Source organism: Phoenix dactylifera, chromosome 5, assembly GCF_009389715.1.
Source record: "Phoenix dactylifera cultivar Barhee BC4 chromosome 5, palm_55x_up_171113_PBpolish2nd_filt_p, whole genome shotgun sequence".
NCBI lineage: Eukaryota > Viridiplantae > Streptophyta > Magnoliopsida > Arecales > Arecaceae > Phoenix > Phoenix dactylifera.
The window spans coordinates 14,449,151-14,472,215 of NC_052396.1; the positions used below are offsets into that span (position 1 = coordinate 14,449,151).

Genomic DNA, 23,065 nt, shown 5'->3' on the forward strand with positions numbered 1-23,065 from the left:
CAACCATAAAGGACAATCAAATAATTGGCCAGGAAAGCAGGTGGGAGGCACCCCTCACTCAGAGAGTGAGGTCCTAATTAAGTAACCACCTGTGGCTTCCTTCCTAGACACCAACTGAGTCGATTGTTCCAGAATGGGTCAGCCCAAAGTTTTCATACTACTATATTGGTCTCATTGCATATTCTATAATTTAGTACTAGCAATTATACTGTGCTACAACATGAATATAACACTATCTCATAGCATAAACTAATCATGCATACAAACAACCTAGCTATCTCATAGCATCAAGATAATAGCATGTATTATCATTTGGTTAAACTGATTAAGGGTGGCTCTGATACCACTGTTAGGGTTTTCCAGTGCCCTAGGGCGCAGCGGAAGATACGGGATTATAAAATTTTCTTATAAAACCCATTATATGAAACCCTAATAAGCCAAGATCGCCTTAATAGTATAACCAAATAATATAGAAAATATAATCTTGGTATAGAAGAATACCTATCACGCTATATCCAATATATCTGAAGATGTCCTAAGGTGCCCAAATGTTCACCCTCCGATGTTGATCCACACAGGAATGGGTTCAAGACTCTAGCTCCACCAAAACTTGATTCTAATTGTTCAATCCTTCCAAAGGATTTAATTGGCTGATTTTCCTTCACTTCCTTCTTCCTTTCTACCTTTAAAACATTCACTAGCCTTTTTGTCCTAAAGAAGACCCTCTTGTCTTGGGTTAGGACAAAAGAGAGAGGCTTGTAAGAAAGAAGGGATAAGGGAGAGAGAAGGAGAGGCTTTTTCTTGGATGATCTTTAGAACCCCAAGGCACCTCCTTATTTATAAGAGATGGAGGGATGCATCATAAAGGGATGCATCCCATCCACACACCTCATCATGATGAGGCATGTGCCAAGAGATGCATCCCATCATGATGGGGTGCTAAGGAGAAGGGTGTATCAACTTCTTTCTCACATCTCCCTCTTAAATCCTGATGATCCAAGGGCCCAAATGCAGTGAACCAAAGCCAATGGTCCAGATCTAGGTGCCATCTAATGGTCCAGATCAAGACATCATCATCCAGGGTGCCATCCAATGGTCCAGAAGTAAGATGCCATCACCGATGGTCCAGATTCAGGCGCTGAGCAACGGTCCAGATCTTTCATCCAGAGAGCCATCCAGTGGTCCAGATTCAGGCGCTGAGCAACGGTCCAGATCTTTCATCCAGAGAGCCATCCAGTGGTCCAGATTCAGGCGCTAACCAGTGGACCAGATCCTTCATCCAGGAAGCCATCCAATGGTCCAGATGAAGGCGCCAACCAGTGGACCAGATCCTTCATCCAGGAAGCGATCCAATGGTCCAGAAGTGAAGGCCCTATCAAACCCAATCCAATTGGGTTTAACCAACTTAAAGAAAACATTAAACCTAATCAAATCAGGTCTAATTAAAGCCAAATGGGTTTCAACTCTTGGCTAACCCATATTAGGTCATGATCTAATCATATTAGATCAACCAAATCTAAGAATCATATTCGAATTTAATTTGAATCAGGAGCTAGGGTTTGCAACACGTGCTAGCATGTTCATCTTGCAAACATGATCTAATCCAATTAGACCCTTGATCAATTCCCTTGTGTGTGACCCATTGGGTTCCTTATCTTAGCCAGCAGTAGGTGCAGGTGCAAGTTGACCTAACCTGATTAGAATACCTCTAATCCAATTTAGGTTCAATTTAGTGCTAAACCTGACTTAGCAATCAGAACCTTTCTGATGCTTTGATCTAATCAAACTCTTTGATCCGATCAACCCACAAGACATGATTGACGTCTAGCAACGTATCATGTCTACCCGGAAGATGAGGAATGTATTGGACAAATCCAAACATACCCTTCAGTGGAAAGTTACTGTGCAATTCAATCCCTCAGTCATACTACATCCTGAATAAGTGCTCGAGTATGGATCAATATCAAACTCAATCACTTATTCATGTCTCTCTCAATCTTTTATATGATAATTCAAACAATGAAACATTAGAAACTCTTTCTAATATTCATTTTGCTTTGATCAAAGGCTTCTTGAATCATCATAAGATTAGAGTAAGTAGGATGTTACCTTCTCTTACTAGAAGTGACTGATTCCTTGTTGACCTACTCACAACCTTCGTACAAAATCCACCATATCCAGAATACCCCGTACACAACGCAATGTCGTGAATGAGGGTAAACCAAAATATAGCTTCAAGTGCACAAGGTACCATGGTGATCTCAGGTCTAAGGATCACTTGCACAACTCCCACTATGAGAACCATCTTTTGATAATTAAGTAAGAATCCATAAGATGTTCTCATGGCTGGTCATTTCAGTGAACTCATTCCTCTAATGAGCACCCACATCTTTGTATTAGTGTCTGACACAAGTGATTGTGAGATCAATCACCCTCTACATTGAGCATACATAAGATGTGCCAGTCTTTCCGGTAATATTGATCCCCGACTCAATATACCAATTTGACTGGGAATATTCTAAATTAGGATTTTAGGATTTTAGGTCTCACTGGTATAATCTCATCATAACCCTAAAATCAATGTCCTAATTTATGGGGTTCATCATCCAATAATAAAATAGATAAGCAGCAAATGATGAAACACAATGCCTTTATTGATATATATCGAGTGTCAAAGTACATGATTTGGAGGATTACAAAGAGAAACCCATCAAATGATTAGCTTATAGGGCATCTACTCTTTCAGATACAGTATGCATAATTCAATATAGTCAACTGTCAGTTCTATCCTTATGCATAAGTGTTGATCTTAGTAGCTCTTTGAGCAATTTTGGCATATCATCTATCACTTTTAGATTTGAATCAAGTTAAAGTATAAATTAATGAAATATTGATGCTAACAACAATTAAAAACCAAATACTTTTGACTCCCCCTTTCTTTTCCAGAAGGACAATTGTCTTAAAGCCAATATTCTTCAATTTTATCTTTTCATTTTGTTGATTCTAATTAAAATTTCAAGTATGAGTTTAAATTTTGCATTTTGCATTCCATATTGGTTCTACTCCCCCTTTTTGACAAAACTTGGAGTAAATGCAACACATAAAGCATTATGAGCATATACTCAGATATTTCTCCCCCTTTTTGACAATATCAAAAAGATAGTGAATCATTAAGCACAAAGATAAGAATGCTCAAGGCAATAACGTTAGAAAAAGATAAATGAGCATAGATCAGAGCCATTTCGGATAATTTCAGAGCAAATTATGATGAGAGCACATCTAATGTGATTCCAAGGATAGTTTTCAACTCAAGTGTAGATGGAATCTTTCTTAAGTTAATTCAAGAAGTACCACAAATGATATTCAAGGAAAGCACGAATGGAAATTTAACCTCTCTTCAATAATAAGTATGAAAACTTGTTCATTTAAGATCTTTTGCCCAATATATTAAGTATTTTATCAACATGAGAGCAATTTAATTAATTTTTAGAGTATAAGATCAAAACTTATATACTTGAAAAACATATCATCATGTTGGATCATTAATTCTTAATGACTTCAAAGTTCTTTTATGCATAAGATATATTATCCAATTAACAAGCCTCAAGGTGTATCATAAAGATTTTCAGATTTAAATTTCAGATGATACATATTGGAGAGTATTAGGATCACTTTTTATTTAGTATTCTTTCTCTCTCCTTTAGTTATGGATTTATGCGATTAAGTTCCATAAGATCTCTCCTTCTGAGATTTTCTTTCTCCCCCTCAATTGATCATTCCATTTAAGAGTTTAGAATTTGAAGATAATGTTCAATAAAATTGTCAATCTCAAAACAAATATATTTTCTATAAGTTTCAGCTTATTTTCATAAGACTCAATGTTTGAGATAAGACAACCTTTATAGAACACATCTCAAGGTATAAACTTATTATATAATTAAAGCAAGTCTTGCAATATAAGGAGGTTCATCAAAATCAATCCATAAAAATGAAGGTATGAGATACTGAATATCTAAAGCTCCCCCTCAAAAGATGCATTCTTCTTTAATCATTCTTTTCTATTGTTGAATTTTAGATTTTAGTGATAAACGTGAATAAAACTGAAATTCTATGATATCGAGAATGTAGAATAATCTAGTGTTATTCAAAATTTTGTAGCAATTACTCTTTCTAATCCTTCAAGAACAAGTTATGCTTTCTCTTAATCTTAGAGAAAATGTATAGAAATATTAATCAGAAAATGATTCATTTGAAGCTCAGTTTCTTTCAAAAGCATTTACATTTTCTTTCTTTTAGAATCATTTGAGTGAGCTGAAATATTTCTAGCTTTAAGATCATTCACTCTATATATATTCTGATGGAAGTCTTTAAGAGTGTAGGAGAGAAAAACATATAGATGATCATTGAGGTATATATATTTATAGAACTCAAATTCTTAATCATAGTTTTTCAGCAATGTATACATGAAGCACAATAGATCTTTTAATATCAAAATAAAATCATATATTTAGAAATTTTTTTATTTGCAATCAAGATCATCGAAAGACACATTATTTGGACCAATATTAGTACACTTTAAAGATAAGAAATGATATGTTTCAGATGCGTATCGGGGCAAACAATCAAGGCATCAGAATTTCTCTATTTTTCTTAAACTGTAGTTTTTATCTAGAAATCATATTGAGTTTAAGCTTTTATACAAAATCAGATTCTGAATTTCATAAAGATTTTCAATAGAGGCTTTCAAAATCATAATTTGAGATATGTATCTTCCACATTGTAGCTCATCTTAAATCATTACTATTGAAAATACATATTTCAAACATATAAGAGCATATTCAGAATATTTGTATTTATGTTGAGTTTTGGTATGAATTAGAACATTATATACGAAGGTTAGGCAAGTTGAAAGATAAAACAAAATCAATTCATTTTGCCTAATTAGAGATATACTTCTCTTCTCCTTTTTACAAATTTATTCAACTTTCAGATTTCAAAGATGATTGTGAATGACAAATTTAAAATTTCTTTTCAATAATACCATAAAATAACTTCATATAGTATTTCAAACATTCAATCAAATTATCCAAGCATGGAGCATTACAAAATATTGAGAATCCATAATTCAGAACATCATGCCACATGCAAAATATATCATGTGTTAAGTCATGCATTAAAATATTAAGAAAAAGCATGTCAATGATCAAAATCAATTCTTTTCAAATAAACTCCCCCTATTTAAATATAATTTTACACTGATTTTATCCTTAAAATGTGTTTTCAAGTGATTAAAAATTTGACTTGAGTCTTCTTATATACTTTTATTTACTTTGTCTTTCATTTTTACTTTCTTATGCTCTATACTCTATTTGCTCCCTATCCGGTGGAGTTGGAAGGGGCACGAGGTACTACCACTAGCCTCTCTCTTGTGTCGTCCCTAATATACCCTACACCGAATAGTTGGGTCAAATAGTGCCGGATACTACCACTAGCCTCCCCATTGGCACCATCCCTATGATGAGCAATATAGAAAGGTTAAAATATTTACTTCAAATTCTCTCTATTTAAGTGTAATTCATTATGGATTTTATCCTTCCAAAAGAATACTCACACAAGTCTCACAAATGTGCCGAATATATTATGCTTGTTTTGTTTTTCCTTAAGATTGGAGTATTTGCCTTTACTTAGATTTTACTTCTCTTGAATAATGTCCAATTTCTTTTCTTTATCTCTCTCTCTTTTTGTTATTCTCAAGTAATTTACATGAAAGAGCAGAATAAAGAAATAATCTTATGTATCATATAGATGTATATCATGCAAACAACATTTTCATTATGCTCAAGGATTCATAGCTTCTCACAAGTTATTTTAAATCAAAATTTTAAGCATAAACTTGTGTAATTCATGGTTATGATATAGGCAAAGATATATTTTAGTTTGGGCAAACCATGAACCAATTTATAAAAGCATAAGTCAATCAATACATATATAGACATGATATCAAGAAATTAATAATTAAAGACTTTAATCATGCCATAGTAAGATTTAAGTTAATGACTTTGCTCAGCTAATTTATAAGAGAGGTATCTAAAATTAGCGAATCATTCTGCATTCTTCAAGTCAAATACCTACTAGATTTCTTATGTATAAACTTTTGGCTGAAGAAAGTCCTCTCTCTTGTTTGCATGCGAATGTTTGTCGTATCTTACATGGAGATATCCTTCAAGTTGAAATCTCTCATTTTCTTGCTCAAGGATCCTGCATTATTAGCAAAATTCTTTTCTTTCTAGAAGGAAAGTCATTAGTTTCTTCAAGATACAAAACATTCTTCCAACATATTTTTAACTAGATGACTCAATAGTTGAATATTGACAATAGTTAAATATTGAGTCACTTTACTCAAGACATTGCCTAAATATAAGCAAGCACATATCACTTGAACTAAAGAGATAGTTTCATTAACCAAGATGGTTCAAGGACAAGCATGTGAGGCAATAGGAAGATTTATCAAGGTCAAATCAATTTCTTATTTTCAAAAATAATTTAGTTTAGATTTTATTTGCTTAAGATAATTATCACTAAGACACGCTAGCTAAGTTTTAATCAACTTATCTTAAACAGTTGTTTCTATCAAAATTCAGATTATGATTTATTTGTTATCAATAAATTATGATTCATTAGAGTTAGATTGAAATCTTGCACATAATGAGCATACAATCTGGTCTACTAGCTGTATGATAAAATAAGTATTCTATCATGCTTCAATACAGCCTTTTAAAAACAATAGATCTACCTTGCTCATCCTTCTCTAATTCTACAAGATGAGGTCATAGAATACCTTCTTCATGCCAATCTTCTATAAGAGTTTTCTTGTGGACTAACTTTGGTCAATGAAGATCCTCTTTCTTGTTTCTCTTAATTTGGAGTTTGAGAGAAAATGTTAATTCATTCATCATACATATTTCAAACTCACCTTGCATGAGCTTAGTAAAATCTTCATATAAATCCTCGTTTGTAGAACCAAAGATGATGTCATCAATGTATACTTTAAGCAAATAAGATATCACAAATTCTTATTTTTGATGCATAGATTTATCACTATTACTTTCTATCAAAAAGGTTACTCAAGCTTTTATATCATGCTTTTGATGCTTGTTCCAAATCATATATTGCTTTATCATATTTGTAATGAGTGTTTTCAAATATGGTGGTTATTTAACATATATCTTCTTTAATAAAATAAGCAGCTAGGAGTGCATTCTACACATTCATTTGATAATATATAAAACTCATAAAGCAAGCAAATGATAATGGTGATCTTTACTTCTAATCATGCAAGAATTTCATCAAGATCTATTTCATCTTTTCTTAATTTAGTCTTTTAGTAATCATCAATTTTACTTCATTAAGTGTATTTCTGAAAAACTCAATTTGGTTCTAATTATTAACAAGTTTTCAGATTGTTATATGTAAAAGATTAACCATATACATATATAATTTAATTTTAGTATCTTGATAATAAATCATTAGTCTCATAAAGAATAAAATGAGTTCATATTTCTACAACTAGAATCTTTTCATGAATGTTCTATATGCATTGCTTGATGAATGATATCCAAAGATAGAAATATCTTTATCAGATTTGGCATTATTTTCAAGAAACCATATCAAGCATAACATATACTACTGAAAAATATGAAAGATATGCAACAGATCATTTTCTATTTTTCAGAAGATCAAATGGAGTTTTCATCAAAAATAGATCTAATAGAAACCATATATATGACAAGCAATGATGATAGCTTTAAAAAAAAAATCATTTAAGTAGATGACGATCATACATGATTGCCTTTTTCATTTCTTCAAGGATTCTATTAATCCTATTTTACTTATGGTGTTCTTGGTGCAGAAACAATTGTATTCAACATTATTTTCTGTGCACAACTTAATAAAAAATTGGTTTTCAAGACTATGCCATGATACTTCTTTTACTTTCATAGTTTGCAAATCTTTTTTATTTGATCCCTTTCACAAGATTTAGCAAATGCAGAAAATACTTTAATTTTACTTGCCAAGAACAAATCCAATGTAAGCTTGTGAAAACTTAGTGATGGAAACAACATCTTTAGATTTAGAAATTGATTCTTGTTTGTTTCCTTAGTTAACATGCATAGCAAACTTTGATCTTGCAGAAGATAATCTAAGTAAACCAATGACAAGATCTTTGGAGATTAGGTCCATACTAGCATAAGTTAATTTTATATGCCAAAAAAAATTCTTTGATCATAGTATTTATAATGCATATATTCAAAGATATACCAAGTACACATTTTCATATCTATGATCAATGAACAATAATGCCATGGATAAAAACTCTCAGTCAAGCATATAGAGAATTCATAGAGTTATTCTTAGGAGAATTGATTTACCAAATTATCCATCTATAAGTAAAGCATAATCTAGAAAGATGGAGTGATTTGGATATATTTTCTTTTCATATCAGAAATATCACTTATATCACAAGAAAAGAATGATTAATACTTGCAAGTTATGTTTTAATCAACTAATAAAACAATTTCAGTATGAGAGGATGCAAGAATTACTAATTTCATTATTTCTTCCATTTTAGTCACTTTTCTTAAGTATATTTTAAGTTTCATTCTTTAATATATGTCTAGAGCACCCAATGTCCAATTTAACATCTTTTGTTGGAGCCTTGAGTGCTAGACACACCTGCAAAAAATATTTAGATTTTCAACTTAGGAACCCAAGCTCTTTTGGGTCCTTGCAGGTTAGCTATTATTGTTCCTTTTGGAACCCATATTTTCTTAATAGCTACTTTGTCCATAGGCTTGCAGATTTTAGGACTACAAGAAGTGTATTTCTGCATCTTCTTATTAAATTTAACAAACATGGATTTAACATGAGTGGCAGATAACCCTTCAGTTTTCTGTTTTTGCCTTTTAGGTTTATCAAATTTGTAATGTACAGATTTAGGAACAGAAGAGATTTTGCATAAGCTTTGTTCCTGTTTATCAGCATTATAAGAATCTATTTTAAAATGATTAGAAACTGTTTTAACAAACATATGCTTGAAAGATTTTTGGGTGTACCAAGGTTGACATCCCAATCCAATATTATCAAATTCAGCTCTTTGATTATTTATCATTAGATTCAACTTTTCAGAGCTCAAAGTAAATCTTTCAACAACAGGTTTTAATTTGTCAACTTCTTTAGTTAATCTTTTGTTATCTTCTGAAAGCAATTCATTATTTTTCTTAAGTTTATCATGGCTTTCAGTGAGAAGTTGGTTTTTCTGATTTAGTTCTTTATTTTCCTTAATTAAGATTTCAGTTTCATTTACTAGGATTTTCTTTTCATTCTTTAGGTTCTTGTTTTTACAAATGAGTTTCTTATGTTCTTTCATTAGATCAAGAAATGCATCATGTAACTCATCAAGTGTAAAATCATTTTCAAGTTTATCATATACTTCATATTCAGAAGAGGAGACACTTTGCATTTCAATACATACCTCGTCCTTGTGTGCCACAAGGCATAGGTTTCAATATCACCTTGTCTCTCTTTTTCTTTAAAGCTAATTTCAGATTCACTAAAAATGTTAGTGCTTTCATATTTAGCCTCTAGCATATTCCACATGTCTTTAGCAGTTATGCAAGAAGATATGCAATTAAACTCATTCCTATCTAATGCACAATATAATAGGTTCATGGCTTTTGAATTTTGTTGAGCCATTTTCTCATTATGTTTAGTGTTTGTGTGTGTTCCATTGACTATAATGCTCCATAAATTATAATCAAGCGATTGTATGAAAACGCGCATGCGTGCTTTCCAATGTGTATAGTTTATGCCATTAAATAGTGGAGGTCTATCAATTAATTGTCCCTCTCCTAGAAAACTATCTATTTGAGTTGTCATGATCTTTGGCTCTTTGACGGTTAGGTCAAAAACACAAGGCAAGAAATTATAGAGCACCGGCTCTGATACCACTTGTTGCCCAGTAGATACAACCCAAGAGGGGGGGTGAATTGGGTCTTTTAAAACTTTTAGGCTACTTCTAACACTTTTCAATTAATTATGCTAAGTTGTATAGATGCACAGTGGAATTTAAACTTAGCAACAGTTTGATTTATTGAATGAGACTTGATTAAGTAAATTGAATATGCTTGCAACTAAAGGATGCGCGGATAAGAGTTAAGCAAGCAATTTATCTAAGTAAGTAAGTGAGCAAGTTAGACAATGACAAAAAGCATCACAAACACAACAAACATATAGTGGTTCAGTGCACCCCAGCACCTACATCCACTCCCCAAGACCTCTTGGGAATTTCACTATAATCCTCCAGATTACAGTCCGATAGTTTTGCGAGTGCACTACCCAACTCGTTGTTTTACTCCGAGCTAACAACGAACCCTACAATCCCCCAATTTAACCTAGGCTTGGGACGCCTATCCCTTGTTCCAAGTCCCTTGACTGAAACAAGCACAATAATCAAATGTTTTACAAAAGATTTGAAAGCTCTTAAGAAAGCGAATATATCAATGAAAAACAACAAAATCGGAAGAATCCTTTTGCCGTTGGAAGTGTGGGTGATGGTGGTTCTTCCGATGTGGATCACATTTGCTTGAATGCGAGCTTTGAATGCTGAGTGGGAGTGAGTAGTTGAGCACGAAATCAGATGGAAAAGCTTGAATGCACTTGATTTCTCCTCTTGAAAGCACTAACTCCCTTGAACCTCTTTCTCTTTCTTCTCTCTTGAATGATCTTGTGTTTGGTTGGTGAGAAGTTGTTTAAAGGCACTTAAAAGCTCCTTTTTATAGCCCTACAAGCAATAGATCCGTTAGACACAAAAATATAGCCGTTTGAAATTCAAACAAACCTGCAAAAGCGTGTCAGTCGCGTCCCAGGCGCTCCGGAGACGTCTCCGCTTGAACGCGAGACGTCTCGGCTGTATAAAAATTTTTTTGACGATGTTTGGAGTCGACTCGGCGCTTTACGGGGACGTCTCTGAAGAAGAACAGCTTGAATGCTTGTTTTTCTATTTTTCTGAGAGAGTCGGCTCGGCACTTTACGGGGACGTCTCGGGATGTTTGCGCTTTTTGCATGGAGACGACTCTGCGACGTCGAGGACGACTCCGCAGTTTTATCACCGAAAAACAAGTCCTCTGGAATCCCCTGAGAGAGTCGACTCCGCGCTTTCTGGGGACGTCTCGGAAAGTTTGCTTTTTATGCGTGGGGACGACTCCGCGTCCTTCGGAGACGACTTGCGCGCATCCCTTGAAATCGGCCTTTCTGCCGTCTCTGAGAGAGTCAACTCCGCAGAGTCGGGAGTCGACTCCGACCCTGCGAGATGCCTCGCCAGGTGTCGGGGACGTCTCCAGACGTGCCAATTCATCCTCTTCGTGCCAGAGACGTCTCTGGGACAAACCGGAGACGTCTCGGCTGTCCCTGATCTGTTTTCTTCATCTCAAAAAATCTTCAAAAAATTCTTGAAAAATATGGGAACATGCCTTGACAATTCTTAACAATATTCTTAGTTAAACACCTAAAATCCTCAAATAAATTGTTAATATAAAGGGAATTATACTCTAGTGTTTTGTATTCATCAAAATTCATTAGGGGGTCAACAGACTGCACATATATATGGTCTCTAGCCATATGGATCCATGCAGTGTAGATTGGCTGCAGTAGGTTCACTGTAAGAGTAGGGTATGCATCTATAAGGAATCTATCGACCTTGATAGATAAGGAGAGATCCTATGTAATTTATAAGACTGAGTTCGTAAGACCTCGGCCGGGGTAGATTGCACAGTGGAGAAAGAGTTCTCCGTTCTCAAACTTAAGTCGAATAAATCTTGACATATGACAGATGAAGGGGTTTGACGAGTTATCCATGACCTCCGTCCTGTAGGGATCCACGATAGAAGGACTGTATCACATGATAACTGCACCTAAAAGTTCATCATTCTATTCTACTGGGTAGCCACTACATGCTGCTAGGTGTCACTGGTGGATGGTGAGACTCACAGGAATTATCTCGATGATCGATAAATCCTAATGAGTTGAGTTGAAATTGTTCCAACCCATTGAAAGGAGTTTTCAATGATATTGAGATAGAGATCACAATATATCTCACTACCAGTCAGAATAAAACCTAGTTGAAGAAGGAATGAGAATTGATTAATTGGACTTAAAACACAAATCCTACTTAGAATAGGATTCCTAGAGTCCTAATTGGATTAGTACTGGGAGTCCTACTTGGAGTAGGACTGGGATTCCTACTTAGAGTAGGATTCCTACAATCCTAATTAGATTAGGATTTTGAATTCATTTTAGATTCCTACTTAGAATAGGATTCCTAGAAATCCTAATTGGATTAGGACTTCGGATTCAAATAAGAGTCCTAATTGGATTAGGACTAAAATTAAATAAATTCTAATTTGGGTTAGGGTTTCTTAAGTCGCAATTAATTATTAATCTAATGAATCAAGATAACTCCTAATTAGATTAGGATTGAAGTGTTCAATTGAGTCATGGTTCATTGAGTTCTAATTGGATTAGGACTTACCAAGATTAAACCCAATTGGTTCAGCCTTGGACTAAGCCTAATTAGATTAGGGCTTAGCCACATTAAGGACTCCCAAACCTTACTTAATGAGGATTAGGGTTTACCAAGAGGGAGGGGCGCAAGCCCCTCCCCTTTTTCTCCCTTGGTGCGGCATGAAGAGAGGGGCCGGCACCCCTCTTATGGAAAAAGGTCAAGGGAGCCCTGGATGCTTTAAAAGGAGAGGTGTGGGCGGCACCTAGGGCATTGGAATTCTCCTCCCCTTGGTGCCGTACACCTCCCTCTCCTCTCCTCTTGGTTCAGCCGCAAGCAAGGAGAAGAAAAGAAGAAGGCCTTGGCGGCCTCCTCCTCCTCTTCATCCTTCTTCCAACGCAGGGAAAAGAAAAGGCTGTGACTAGCCTTTGGTTCTTCTTCAAAGATCCTTTCTTCTTCTTCCTTCTTCCAAGCATAATCAAGAGTTGATTAAAAGAAAGAAATCAGCCATCAAAGTTATCTCTGCAAGGGAGCTAGCACCCCGGGGAGATAGAAAGCTTGGATCGGTTCCTGCTTCGTGTGGATACCCGTAGAGGCCGGGCACTTGAACGGCTTCAAGCGAACCTTCATCCAAAACCACGATCATCAGTTTGCGGTAATCATCTACCCGCACAAGGTGAAGATCTGATCTTCTCATGTTTTTAAAAAGTTTTTAATCCTTATCTATCTACGAACGATTTTAAACAACGTTCATGCGATGAACGGTTGATCCCGCGCATGCCTCTTCCGCTGCATCTGAAATTTTTAAATTTTTCTGCGGCATGGGCGGGTTCCCAACAGGATTAAATATATGCCCGCACGAGTCTTCACATACTCCCCCCGTTTAAGCCCTGACATCCTCGTTAGGCTAAGGTTTCAAATCCATCCAAATCTAATCATAAGCACAATGATCGGCCCGTAGTCAATCCTAATTGATCTGTATTGTAGTGTCTCCTAGTCCATATAGGTTATAGGCCAGGTCCACTCTGGTACTATTTATATGAGGATCCGTGCAGGTGTGTGTTTAGTCCCACATTAGTTATTCGCTGGGTAGATCTTGGGTACTTATATAAGATTAAGGAATCCAAATAATACCTTCCATCTAGCCATTTTGGGTTAGGTCCTAGGTTGTTACAGATGGTATCCGAGCGAACCCAGACTATAATCTATATGGACTAGGAGATACTATAGTACGGATCAGTCGTGGTGCTTATGATTAGATTTGAATGAATTTGAATCTTTAGCCTAACGAGAACGTTATGGCTTAAATAGAGGGAGTATGTGAGGACCCGTGCAGCCATATGTGTAGCCCCACATCAGTTATTCACTAGATAGATCTATTTAAAATAATACCCAAGTAATACCTTCCAGCTAGTTATTTTAGGTGAGGTCTTGGATTATTACAAAAGATGTCTTGAGAACTATGTTACTGGGAACACTATTTAAAATATACATGGCAATATCTTTAGGGCCTAACCCCAGAGATATCCTAGTAAATTGCACCCACTCGTCATGCTTCTAACCATATCCTTAAGAGAGTTATTATGTCTCAGCCACACCGTTTTGCTTAGGATTTCCAAGCATGGTGAATTAAGCAACTATCTCACACTCCTGCTAGTATTTGGCAAATGGTCGCATTTGTTGGCCAAATTCACCATATCGACTATAAGTTTCACCACTATGATCAAATCTCACTATCTTAATTATCTTTCCATGTTGCTTTTCAACCTTAGTTTTAAAGATCTTAAACTTATCAAGTTCTTCGAATTTTTACTTAAGAAGGTAGACATACTCATAACAAGAAAAGTCATCAATGAAAGTGATAAAATACCTACTACCATAAATAGTAGGATGTAGGAGTCTACTAATGTTACTGTGAATGAGTTCTAAAAGATTATTACTTTGTATCCCTAAGACAGTCAATGCAGGCATGAAAAACACTAAACTCAAGTGAAGGATGAATTTCATTATCACTTAATCTTTGAATCCTCTCTTTAGAAATGTGACCCAATCACTTATGCAACAACATAAAGGATTTGTCCTTGGCCAGCCGCCTTTTTATGGACAATACCATCTACATGCATATTTTTCTTTTAGCTAACTCTTACGCTTGAGATATTTAGATTTCTTATGACCCTTCCTTTTACAAAAGAAGCACTTGAGAGATTTTTTAATAGCAGCTTAAGGGCCTCTAGAATGTTAATTTCTATCTTTAGAATTGTGAGTCTTTCACTATCCCTTTTAGAACAATTACCTTTTCTCTTTTTATGTGTGGGACCTTAGGGCATGGCTAATGCACCACATTAGCACTCTCATCCTTTTTCCTAAGATATTTTTTCTTCTTGAATACAAATAGAAACGAGTTTGTTCATATTTCATGCATCCTTCTATGCATTATACGTAGTTTTGAGTTGCCTAAATTGCATAGGGAGAGACATAAAAGCTTGATGAACAAAAAAGCATTAAGGATAGGGATCTCAAAACTATGAAGCTTGGATGCAACACTCTCTAGTTTCATAATATAAGCTCTAACACTACTAGCTCCATTATACCTCATATTGATTAATTTATCCATTAGCTTTGCAGCTTTAGCCTTATCAAATTCTACATATCTCTTATTTATAGCATCAAAGAATTGCCTAGTGTTACCAATGTCAAGTATAGCATCTATAATGGAATCATATATGGACTTGTTCATGATCATTAGGTTAAGACGATTCACTCTCTTCCACTTTTCATGGGCAACTTTTTGTTCTAGAGTACTCTCACTAGTGATCTGAGATGGAAGATCATCAAGCAATACAACATCCAAATCCATCAAAACCTATGCTAGCTTCATGTCACGTTTCCATATTTTGTAGTTTATTCCATTCAAAGTCTCAATGGCAGCATTTGTGTTATTCATAGCAAAAGTGCTAACTACTAAACAACCTTTATGCAATTAATCAATGGACAAATATGGATAACCAATATGCTTGAAAATTTTACAAGCATTATTTCAATAAGAGCCTTTGGAGCAATGTCACAAACTTTCTTTGGAAAGAAAGTAACCCACATCAGGTACCCTCTCCAGCATACAACAGAATCAACTAGTAAGGCACCATCAGCTTTTGGACATTCATCTATTTTGGTAGAATGAATCCCTAAACTATGCACAATTACTAATAAGAAAATATTCCACTTCAAATTATAACACGCAATAAAGTTTTTTTAAAGAGTTGATTGCGTGCAATAATTCCCCAACATTTCTCATTCTCTTTCAAACACGAAATAGAAGGATCCTGCAAATCTCAGTGAATAGCCTACTTTGGTGGTCACCATCCATTGAAACCCACAACCCTCCAAAATTAGGAATCAAATAGCCATGCCCATAGATCTATTCATTAATCTTGATGCACCAAAAGTATACAATTTATCAAAAATTAACATAACTCTCAATCTCTTGAAACACCAAACAAAGATCTTGCAAATCTCAATGGATAGACTTGGCAGTCACCATCCATTGATGTTGCCCAGATAGACAACCCAAGAGGGGGGGGGGGGGGTGAATTGGGTTTTTAAATTAATTTAGATATTTAAAACGATGTGGTTGATTAATTAAAAACTTTTGCAAGTTATTTACTTTATGCTAAGTGCTGTGAGTGATGTGAGGGGAAGAAGAAGAGACAATCCAACACAAACACCAAGTTTTATAGTGGTTCGGAGCTAACCCTTGCTCCTACGTCCACTCCCCAAGTCTCACTTGGGAATTCACTATAACCCCCTTGGATTACAGTCGGTTGTTTTGCAAGCTCACAACCAAACTTGTTGTTTTACGAGCTCACAACGAACTCGGTCGGTTTTCCCAGGCTCACCGACTAGAACCAACCCTGATTATTTTCTCGGGATCACAATCAAACCCTTACACACGTTGGTTTTATCTTGGCTCACCAACAAACCTTAATCCCCTTGATTCAATCCCTCGATTGAACCAAGTAAATACAAGTAGTAGAGAGAAAACAGAAAATAAGCTTCTCAAAAGCAGATATAAAACAATATAATCAAAGAGGAGTTTAGAAGCCCTCAAATGCTTTTAAGCTGAAGAAGAGGTAAGGCTTCTTGAACTCCGGTCTCCTCTTGAATGTGTAGTCGACTTGAATGCTGGAGGAGAAGGCTTTAATTGCTGGGAAGATGTAGGTGGAGCAGTAAATGCAGATCTTCCCTTTTTCGTTGATGAGCACCTTGCAGAGCTTGAATGCTTGATTAGTTGGAGTGGAATGGCTGTTCTCTTTCTTGCTACAGTCCTCTGTGGCTATTTAAGCCAACCCCCACGGAAACTAGCCGTTAGAGTGCTTTTTCTGCCCGTTCTGAACACTCTGCGCAGCCTGACAATATGACCGTTGGTGGGTTGGAGTCGACTCGCGCGATCAGGAGTCGACTCGGCTGTAGCGGGAGTCGACTCAAGCTTTTCCGGAGTCGACTTGGCAACTGTTCCAAATTTGAATTAAAGTTGCCTTCACGACTGGGAGTCGACTCGTCTTGACCTGGAGTCGACTCGTCAACTTCTGGAGCTGACTTGGCAATTTTGGAGTCGGCTCATCCACTGAAGTCCGTGGATCCAATTTTGAATTTTGTCCACTCGAGTCGACTCGACTGTCCTGGGAGTCGACTCGAATCTCAGAGCCCGAACTCCCGATCCTCTGTCTTTTGGCTCATCCAGTCTTGGAGTCGACTCGAACTTCCTTGGAGTCGACTCGGCTCTCAGTTTCCGAAAGTTGGTCTTCTGCCTTTTGACGTGAAGCTGTCTTGGAGTCGACTCGAGCTGTCTGGGAGTCGACTCGAATCTCAGAGGCAGTAACTTGGTTTTCTATCTGTCTTGGGGTCGCGGTGTCTTGGAGTCGACTCGCGTATTGCGGGAGTCGACTCGAATCTCAGAGTCCATAAAATGGTCTCTGACTTTCTTTGTGTACCGCTGAGAGTCGACTCTTGCTTTCTTTGGAGTCGACCTGTCAACCATCGGAGTCGACTCGCGTTCCACTGGAGTCGACTCGAATCTCAGACCCGAAAACTGCTCTCTGACTTTTCTGCCTGTGACTGCTTGGAGTCGACTCTTACTTCCCAGGAGTCGACTTGGTGAACATTGGAGTCGACTCGCGCACTTCAGGAGTCGACTCGTTGACAGGTTCTGAGTTGATCCTTTCTGTTCTTCTGTCTGTTCTCAGTCGGAGTCGACTCGTACTCATCTGGAGTCGACTCGAGCTCGTGCCAGTGAACTTGATACGCTTGGAGTCGACTCGTGATACTCGGGAGTCGACTCGAGTCTCAGACATTAGTTCAAACAGACTCCTTAACTTATCCAACAATTATGAACCAAGTCTTGGGACACTTAGACAAGATTTTCACTGAAACACTCAATTGAATTCATTAGTAATTAAAAGATATACTCAAATGCTTTGAGCTCATCAAAATCAAATGGGGTTTTAATCAATCACTCCACAATTGAAACCTACAAACCTCCAAATTAGAAAAAATAACTTAAAATATATCATTATTCAGGCTAAATATGAGGGTACAAAAAGTTGTGGTAGCATATTTAAGGAGTTTTATGTAATAAAACTATATGACCGGGACCGTAATATAATTATTGGAGGACCATTACGTAATAAAACTTTAATACAAGGACAAAATAATTATCCAAGCAACTTTATGTAATAAAGCTTAATATATGGATTAAAATGAAATTTTTGAAGGACTTTTATGAAATAAAGTACTTCTACAAGGACTAAATTGAAATTTTTCCTTTTTATTTATTATTCAAATGAACTAATTGGGTTTGAATTTCGAGTCCAAATCCAAAATCCAAAACTCATTACTTCAATCTTAGATTGGGTGGAGAAGCACTTGAACCTAGCGGCCCTTCCTTGCCAAATCTTGGCCTGATGGCCGCTGGAGACATCTCTTCGGTAGATCGGCATCCTCTTTCCTTCCATCGGCCGCTAGTTTGATGGTGATTGAGAGGGGAACCATCTATGATTCGAGATCCGACAGTTCCTCTTTTATTTTTTTTTTGATTTGAACGACGAGGTGGCCGCCAAAGCTCTCAATCCGGCTTGTAGGTGGCCCTTCTATCTCGATGCCGACGTTGTTGGCTATTGGTGTCAAGTTCACGTTGGTTTGCTCTCTTTTGAATCCAGATGGAAAGAGGCATCCTCTAGGCATCCAGCGTAGCGGCTCGATGGGGCTCGCTATTAGGTTGTTCCTGGCGGCCGCCAAAGATCCATCCCACCACCATGATGGGAGAAGGAGAGCACAATGGCAGGTCTCTTTTCCTTTTTTTTTCCTCCATTTTTTTTAAATTTTTTTTTATTTTAATCTTCTACAAAATCCAACTCTAATACCAGATATGAAATTTTTCATGGACATCATGTGGGAGACTAGAACACAAAAAATCATAAAATAAACCAAAAAATCGAAACATACCTTGAGAGCCTTGAGCAACCATTGATGATCGTTAATTATAGCAATTTCTGGTGGAAGAAGAAAGTAGAAAAGTTAGTAGATCTTCCTCTGCTTCCCCTCTTTGATGCCTATCTCCTCAATGGGATAGGTATCCTCTAGGAACGTAAAAACCTTAATATCCTGGGATTTCTCTATAGATAGATATATATAGAAGCAGGGTGGTGATCTAGCCTATTTAGTAATGCTAATAGGTCCATTCATTAGAAAACTTATTAACCAAATCAGGTCTACACTATTACTCACTACACTACATGACTAAAATAACAGGGCTCAAAATAATCATATAATCACAAATTAATTATGGACTCCTTAAATATTATTCAGATGATATCTTAGCTTATATTACATAATAAATTAAAATAAAATCAGTCCATAACCCATGAAAGCTCACTCTATGAGAAATTCCAACACGATTGTTTAAAATCTAGTGGATAGCGGAAACATCGTAGCATACTGCAAAGCATGGTTGACTGTATGATTAGATTCAAATTTTGCATATAAGTAGTTTAATAAAGGCTTTTCAAGTGTAAACGGTTGCAATTAGCAACACCAGCAGCCAAGTTGACTTCCATGGGTCAACTTCCTAAATGATCATAGGGTTAACAACTCCATTTCAACCTTAACAAGAACGACGTCACTGTACATGGTTTTACACCTTCAACACTGTCATGCCATCGTAAATCAAATCACTGCGTTACAGATAGTGTGGAATGCCGTTGCAACTTGTTAAGTTGGTAACTATATACGCAACCGTAGGTAAAATGAGTTGGTATTATGGATCAAATATATTGTATTGCCCTCAAGGTGCTATAAATATGGCATTGGAGAGGTCTACCCTACGTCCAACCCAGCCAGATATACCCCCGGGAGAAAGTAGAGCATAGAGAGAACCATGGCCTGGTCTGCAGAGAATGCCACCAAAGCCTACCTCCGAGCATTGAAATCGGTAAGTAAAGCAGCCACCACCTCCCTCGCCAATCTATCCTTCTATGTGCTAATGAAGTGGGCGTCTTGCCTTCTCTTTCTGCAGGGAAACAAGGCCATGGAGCCCAACATGGTTGAGTTCGTGTCGGCGCTGGCTGCCGGGAGCGGCGCCCGCCTCATGGTGGAGGCCTGCAGCGATGCCGCCGGGCCAACCACCCTGGCACTGATCGCTGCTGCCCACCAGACAGGCGGCCGCGTTGTGTGCATTGTCGCCGGGCCTGATGAGCTGCATTCCTCCATCGAAGCCCTCGGGCCGGAGGCCGACCGGGTGGAGCTCGTCGTGGGGGACGCAAGAACCCTATTACTAGGCGAGTATCGAGGGGCCGATTTCGTGATGGTGGACTGCGAATTGGGCGACCACGAGCGGGTGTTCACAGCGGCGCAGGCCGGCGCAAGGGAGGCCTGCGGGGGGCTCGTGGTGGGGTACAATGCATTCTGTGAGAGGTCGTGGCCGAGCGGTAGCGGCGGCGGCGGCGGAAGCGGGCTGAGGGTGGATCTGTTGCCCATCGGTGGAGGTTTGAGGGTGTGCCGGGTGCCGCCAGGTGCCAAGACGAGCCAATGGGTGGTTCGGGTCGACGAGTTCACCGGCGAGGAGCACGTCTTCAGGATAACATCTCCTCGGAGGAAACGGATTGAAGAAGCATAGTATAAGATGGCTTCTTTGGGCCATTTTGCTTCTTGATTCCTAGTTGACTAACTACTACAGAATGAAGTGAATAAAACAAGGATGAATGAAGAATGTATAGAGATCTGGGAGTTAAGATGGATAAGAAGCATGGAAGTGGTCGTAAATGTGAATATATTTTTCATCATTAATATAAGTTTTGTCATATCCTGTCTTCGATGTTTGGGTTAGTTTTGGTTATGTTCCAAAGAGTGGACAACACAGGCAGAGAGGCCGAGCTGGCCTGATGAGCATTCCAGGCTGTCCTGTCTGACAAGTGGCAAGGCTCCTTGGTTTTGAATCATATGACCCTCTTAGGTCAGGCCAGACCTTCCCATCTGTTACACGCATCAGAAGTTTAATTTGTTTCTGCATTCTTTTAAGTTTCTGCGAAATTCTCTATAATTTCATTTTACCGTCAATATATGATCCCGTTTAATATACGAAATTCTTTCTGCATTCTTTTAAGTTTCTACGAAATTCTCTATAATTTCATTTTACATTTCTTAATATGGACAGAACTTCAGGAGATTCTCTCAGCATATAATTAAGGCTAGCTTTGAGCTTAAGCACTAATATTTTATACCATTGGGTGAAGACTTAGATTAATCAACAGCGTAGAAATGAAGTAGCGGCAACGTATTGCTGGACCTAATTAATCTATTTCAAACCCATCCCGGTATGGCCCACGCTAACACATCACCAAGCTTTGATTTTTTATATGTTAATCTTAGATAACAATGGCATGGGGTTCAAACTTGGATCATTAACACCATTGGGTTCTGTGTTTAGGATTTGAGCTTAAGCACAAATAATGCCTTTCGGCGAAAACTCGGATCAATTAATTGCAAAGAAAAGAACACAATATATATCATGAAAACTTTCAAATTTCCTAAATTTTAAATTATTACTTTGCATAAGAATTTTAAGTTAAAATTCTTATTATATAATGGTTAAATTTAAGGTTGACCCAATTTTCTTTTATTCCTTTTCCTTTTGGATAAGAGTTGGAATCTTCATTAGAGTAATTTTTAGCTAGAATGTGCTATTGGATACACCATTGGATGCATTTGACAAAAGAAACTTAGATGTTAAATTCCAAAAACTCTCGTTTTATCCTATAAGGAGAAGGGGATCCATCCAAAGACACCATAACTATGGATGCATGTGATGATGCAAATAATGTTTTCAGATGTCCTATAAGGCATGAAACCACCATCAAGCGGAAAATTAGTTTACTATGAATAATCCTTCTTCCACAAGGACGAGTTAGATTTTGGGACTCACTAATCCTGCTTAACTCCCTATTTTTAGGACCTATTTATATGTAAGGCTCTGTTTGGGAGATGTTTTAGAGGACCAAAAAGTACTTTTTGGCCTCCAAAAGCACTTTTGGATGAAAAAGGACGTTTGGTAAAAATTTCGAAAAGCTGTTTTAGTTTTTTCAGAAAGCTAAAAACAACTTTTTGGGAGAAGCTCCACTTTGGAGCTTCTCGTAAAAGCTATTTTGAGCTTTGTCGGAAAACTATTTTTTTGACAAAATTATCCATAATAAAATATAAAAATTACATACTTTGTCCCTTTAAAAATATAAAAATCTGCTGGAGCCCTAACAAAAAAAATCTAGCCATGGATCAGGCTCTCTTCCGTGCAAGAAAAGATATTCTTGTTTCCTATTATAGTATTATACTATAAATATAATATAATATTATATTATATCATAATACATTAATATGTTATGTTAAATAATTTAATATTATGTTATGTTATTGAAAATTAATGTATACTAATAATTATAATATTTTGTACCTTTATTATTATATTATATAATAAATATAATATTATATTACATTATATCATAATACATTGATATGTTATGTTAAATAATTTAATATTATATTAAATTATTATGCTATAGTATACAATGTTATATTACTATTTTATAATAATATTATACTATATCATATATTTATGTATTAATATATGTTACATTTTATTATGATCTGTTGTATAATACTATGCAATGTCCTTTATGGTAATTTTATCATACAAAAGTACTTTCTCAGTTTGTTTACCAAACACATATTAAAGTGCCACAACACTTTAGAAATGTAGTTACCAAACAGCAAACAACTTTTTAAAAAATCTCTACTTAAGAAAACTCTACTTCCAACAGCTTTACTTCTAAAAGTTCTACTGCCAACAACTTTTCCAAACATCTAAATAGTTGAAGACAAAAAGAAGAGGAGCAACATAAGAGAAGAAATTCGTGTGATCTATGTTAAATGTATGCCCTAGAAGCCAATCTGGCGGACACATTATTA

The 23,065-nt window shown here is 36.6% G+C and overlaps 1 protein-coding gene across 1 annotated transcript; it reads left to right on the forward strand.

Moving 5' to 3' along the window:
* The first annotated feature begins 19,943 nt into the window (after window positions 1-19,943).
* Window positions 19,944-20,907, forward strand: LOC103696844. The gene is made up of 2 exons (XM_008778566.3): window positions 19,944-20,039; window positions 20,124-20,907. The coding sequence occupies exons 1-2, from the start codon at window positions 19,986-19,988 to the stop codon at window positions 20,721-20,723; spliced, it is 654 nt and encodes a 217-aa protein (XP_008776788.1). The 5' UTR covers window positions 19,944-19,985; the 3' UTR covers window positions 20,724-20,907.
* Window positions 20,908-23,065: the final 2,158 nt, after the last annotated feature.

Bases quoted from the DNA above. Each gene is read 5' to 3' on its own strand.
- LOC103696844 (XM_008778566.3), top strand. From the start codon at position 19,986: ATGGCCTGGTCTGCAGAGAATGCCACCAAAGCCTACCTCCGAGCATTG. The intron at 20,040-20,123 runs GTAAGTAAAGCA...CTCTTTCTGCAG, and splicing joins ACCTCCGAGCATTGAAATCG to GGAAACAAGGCCATGGAGCC.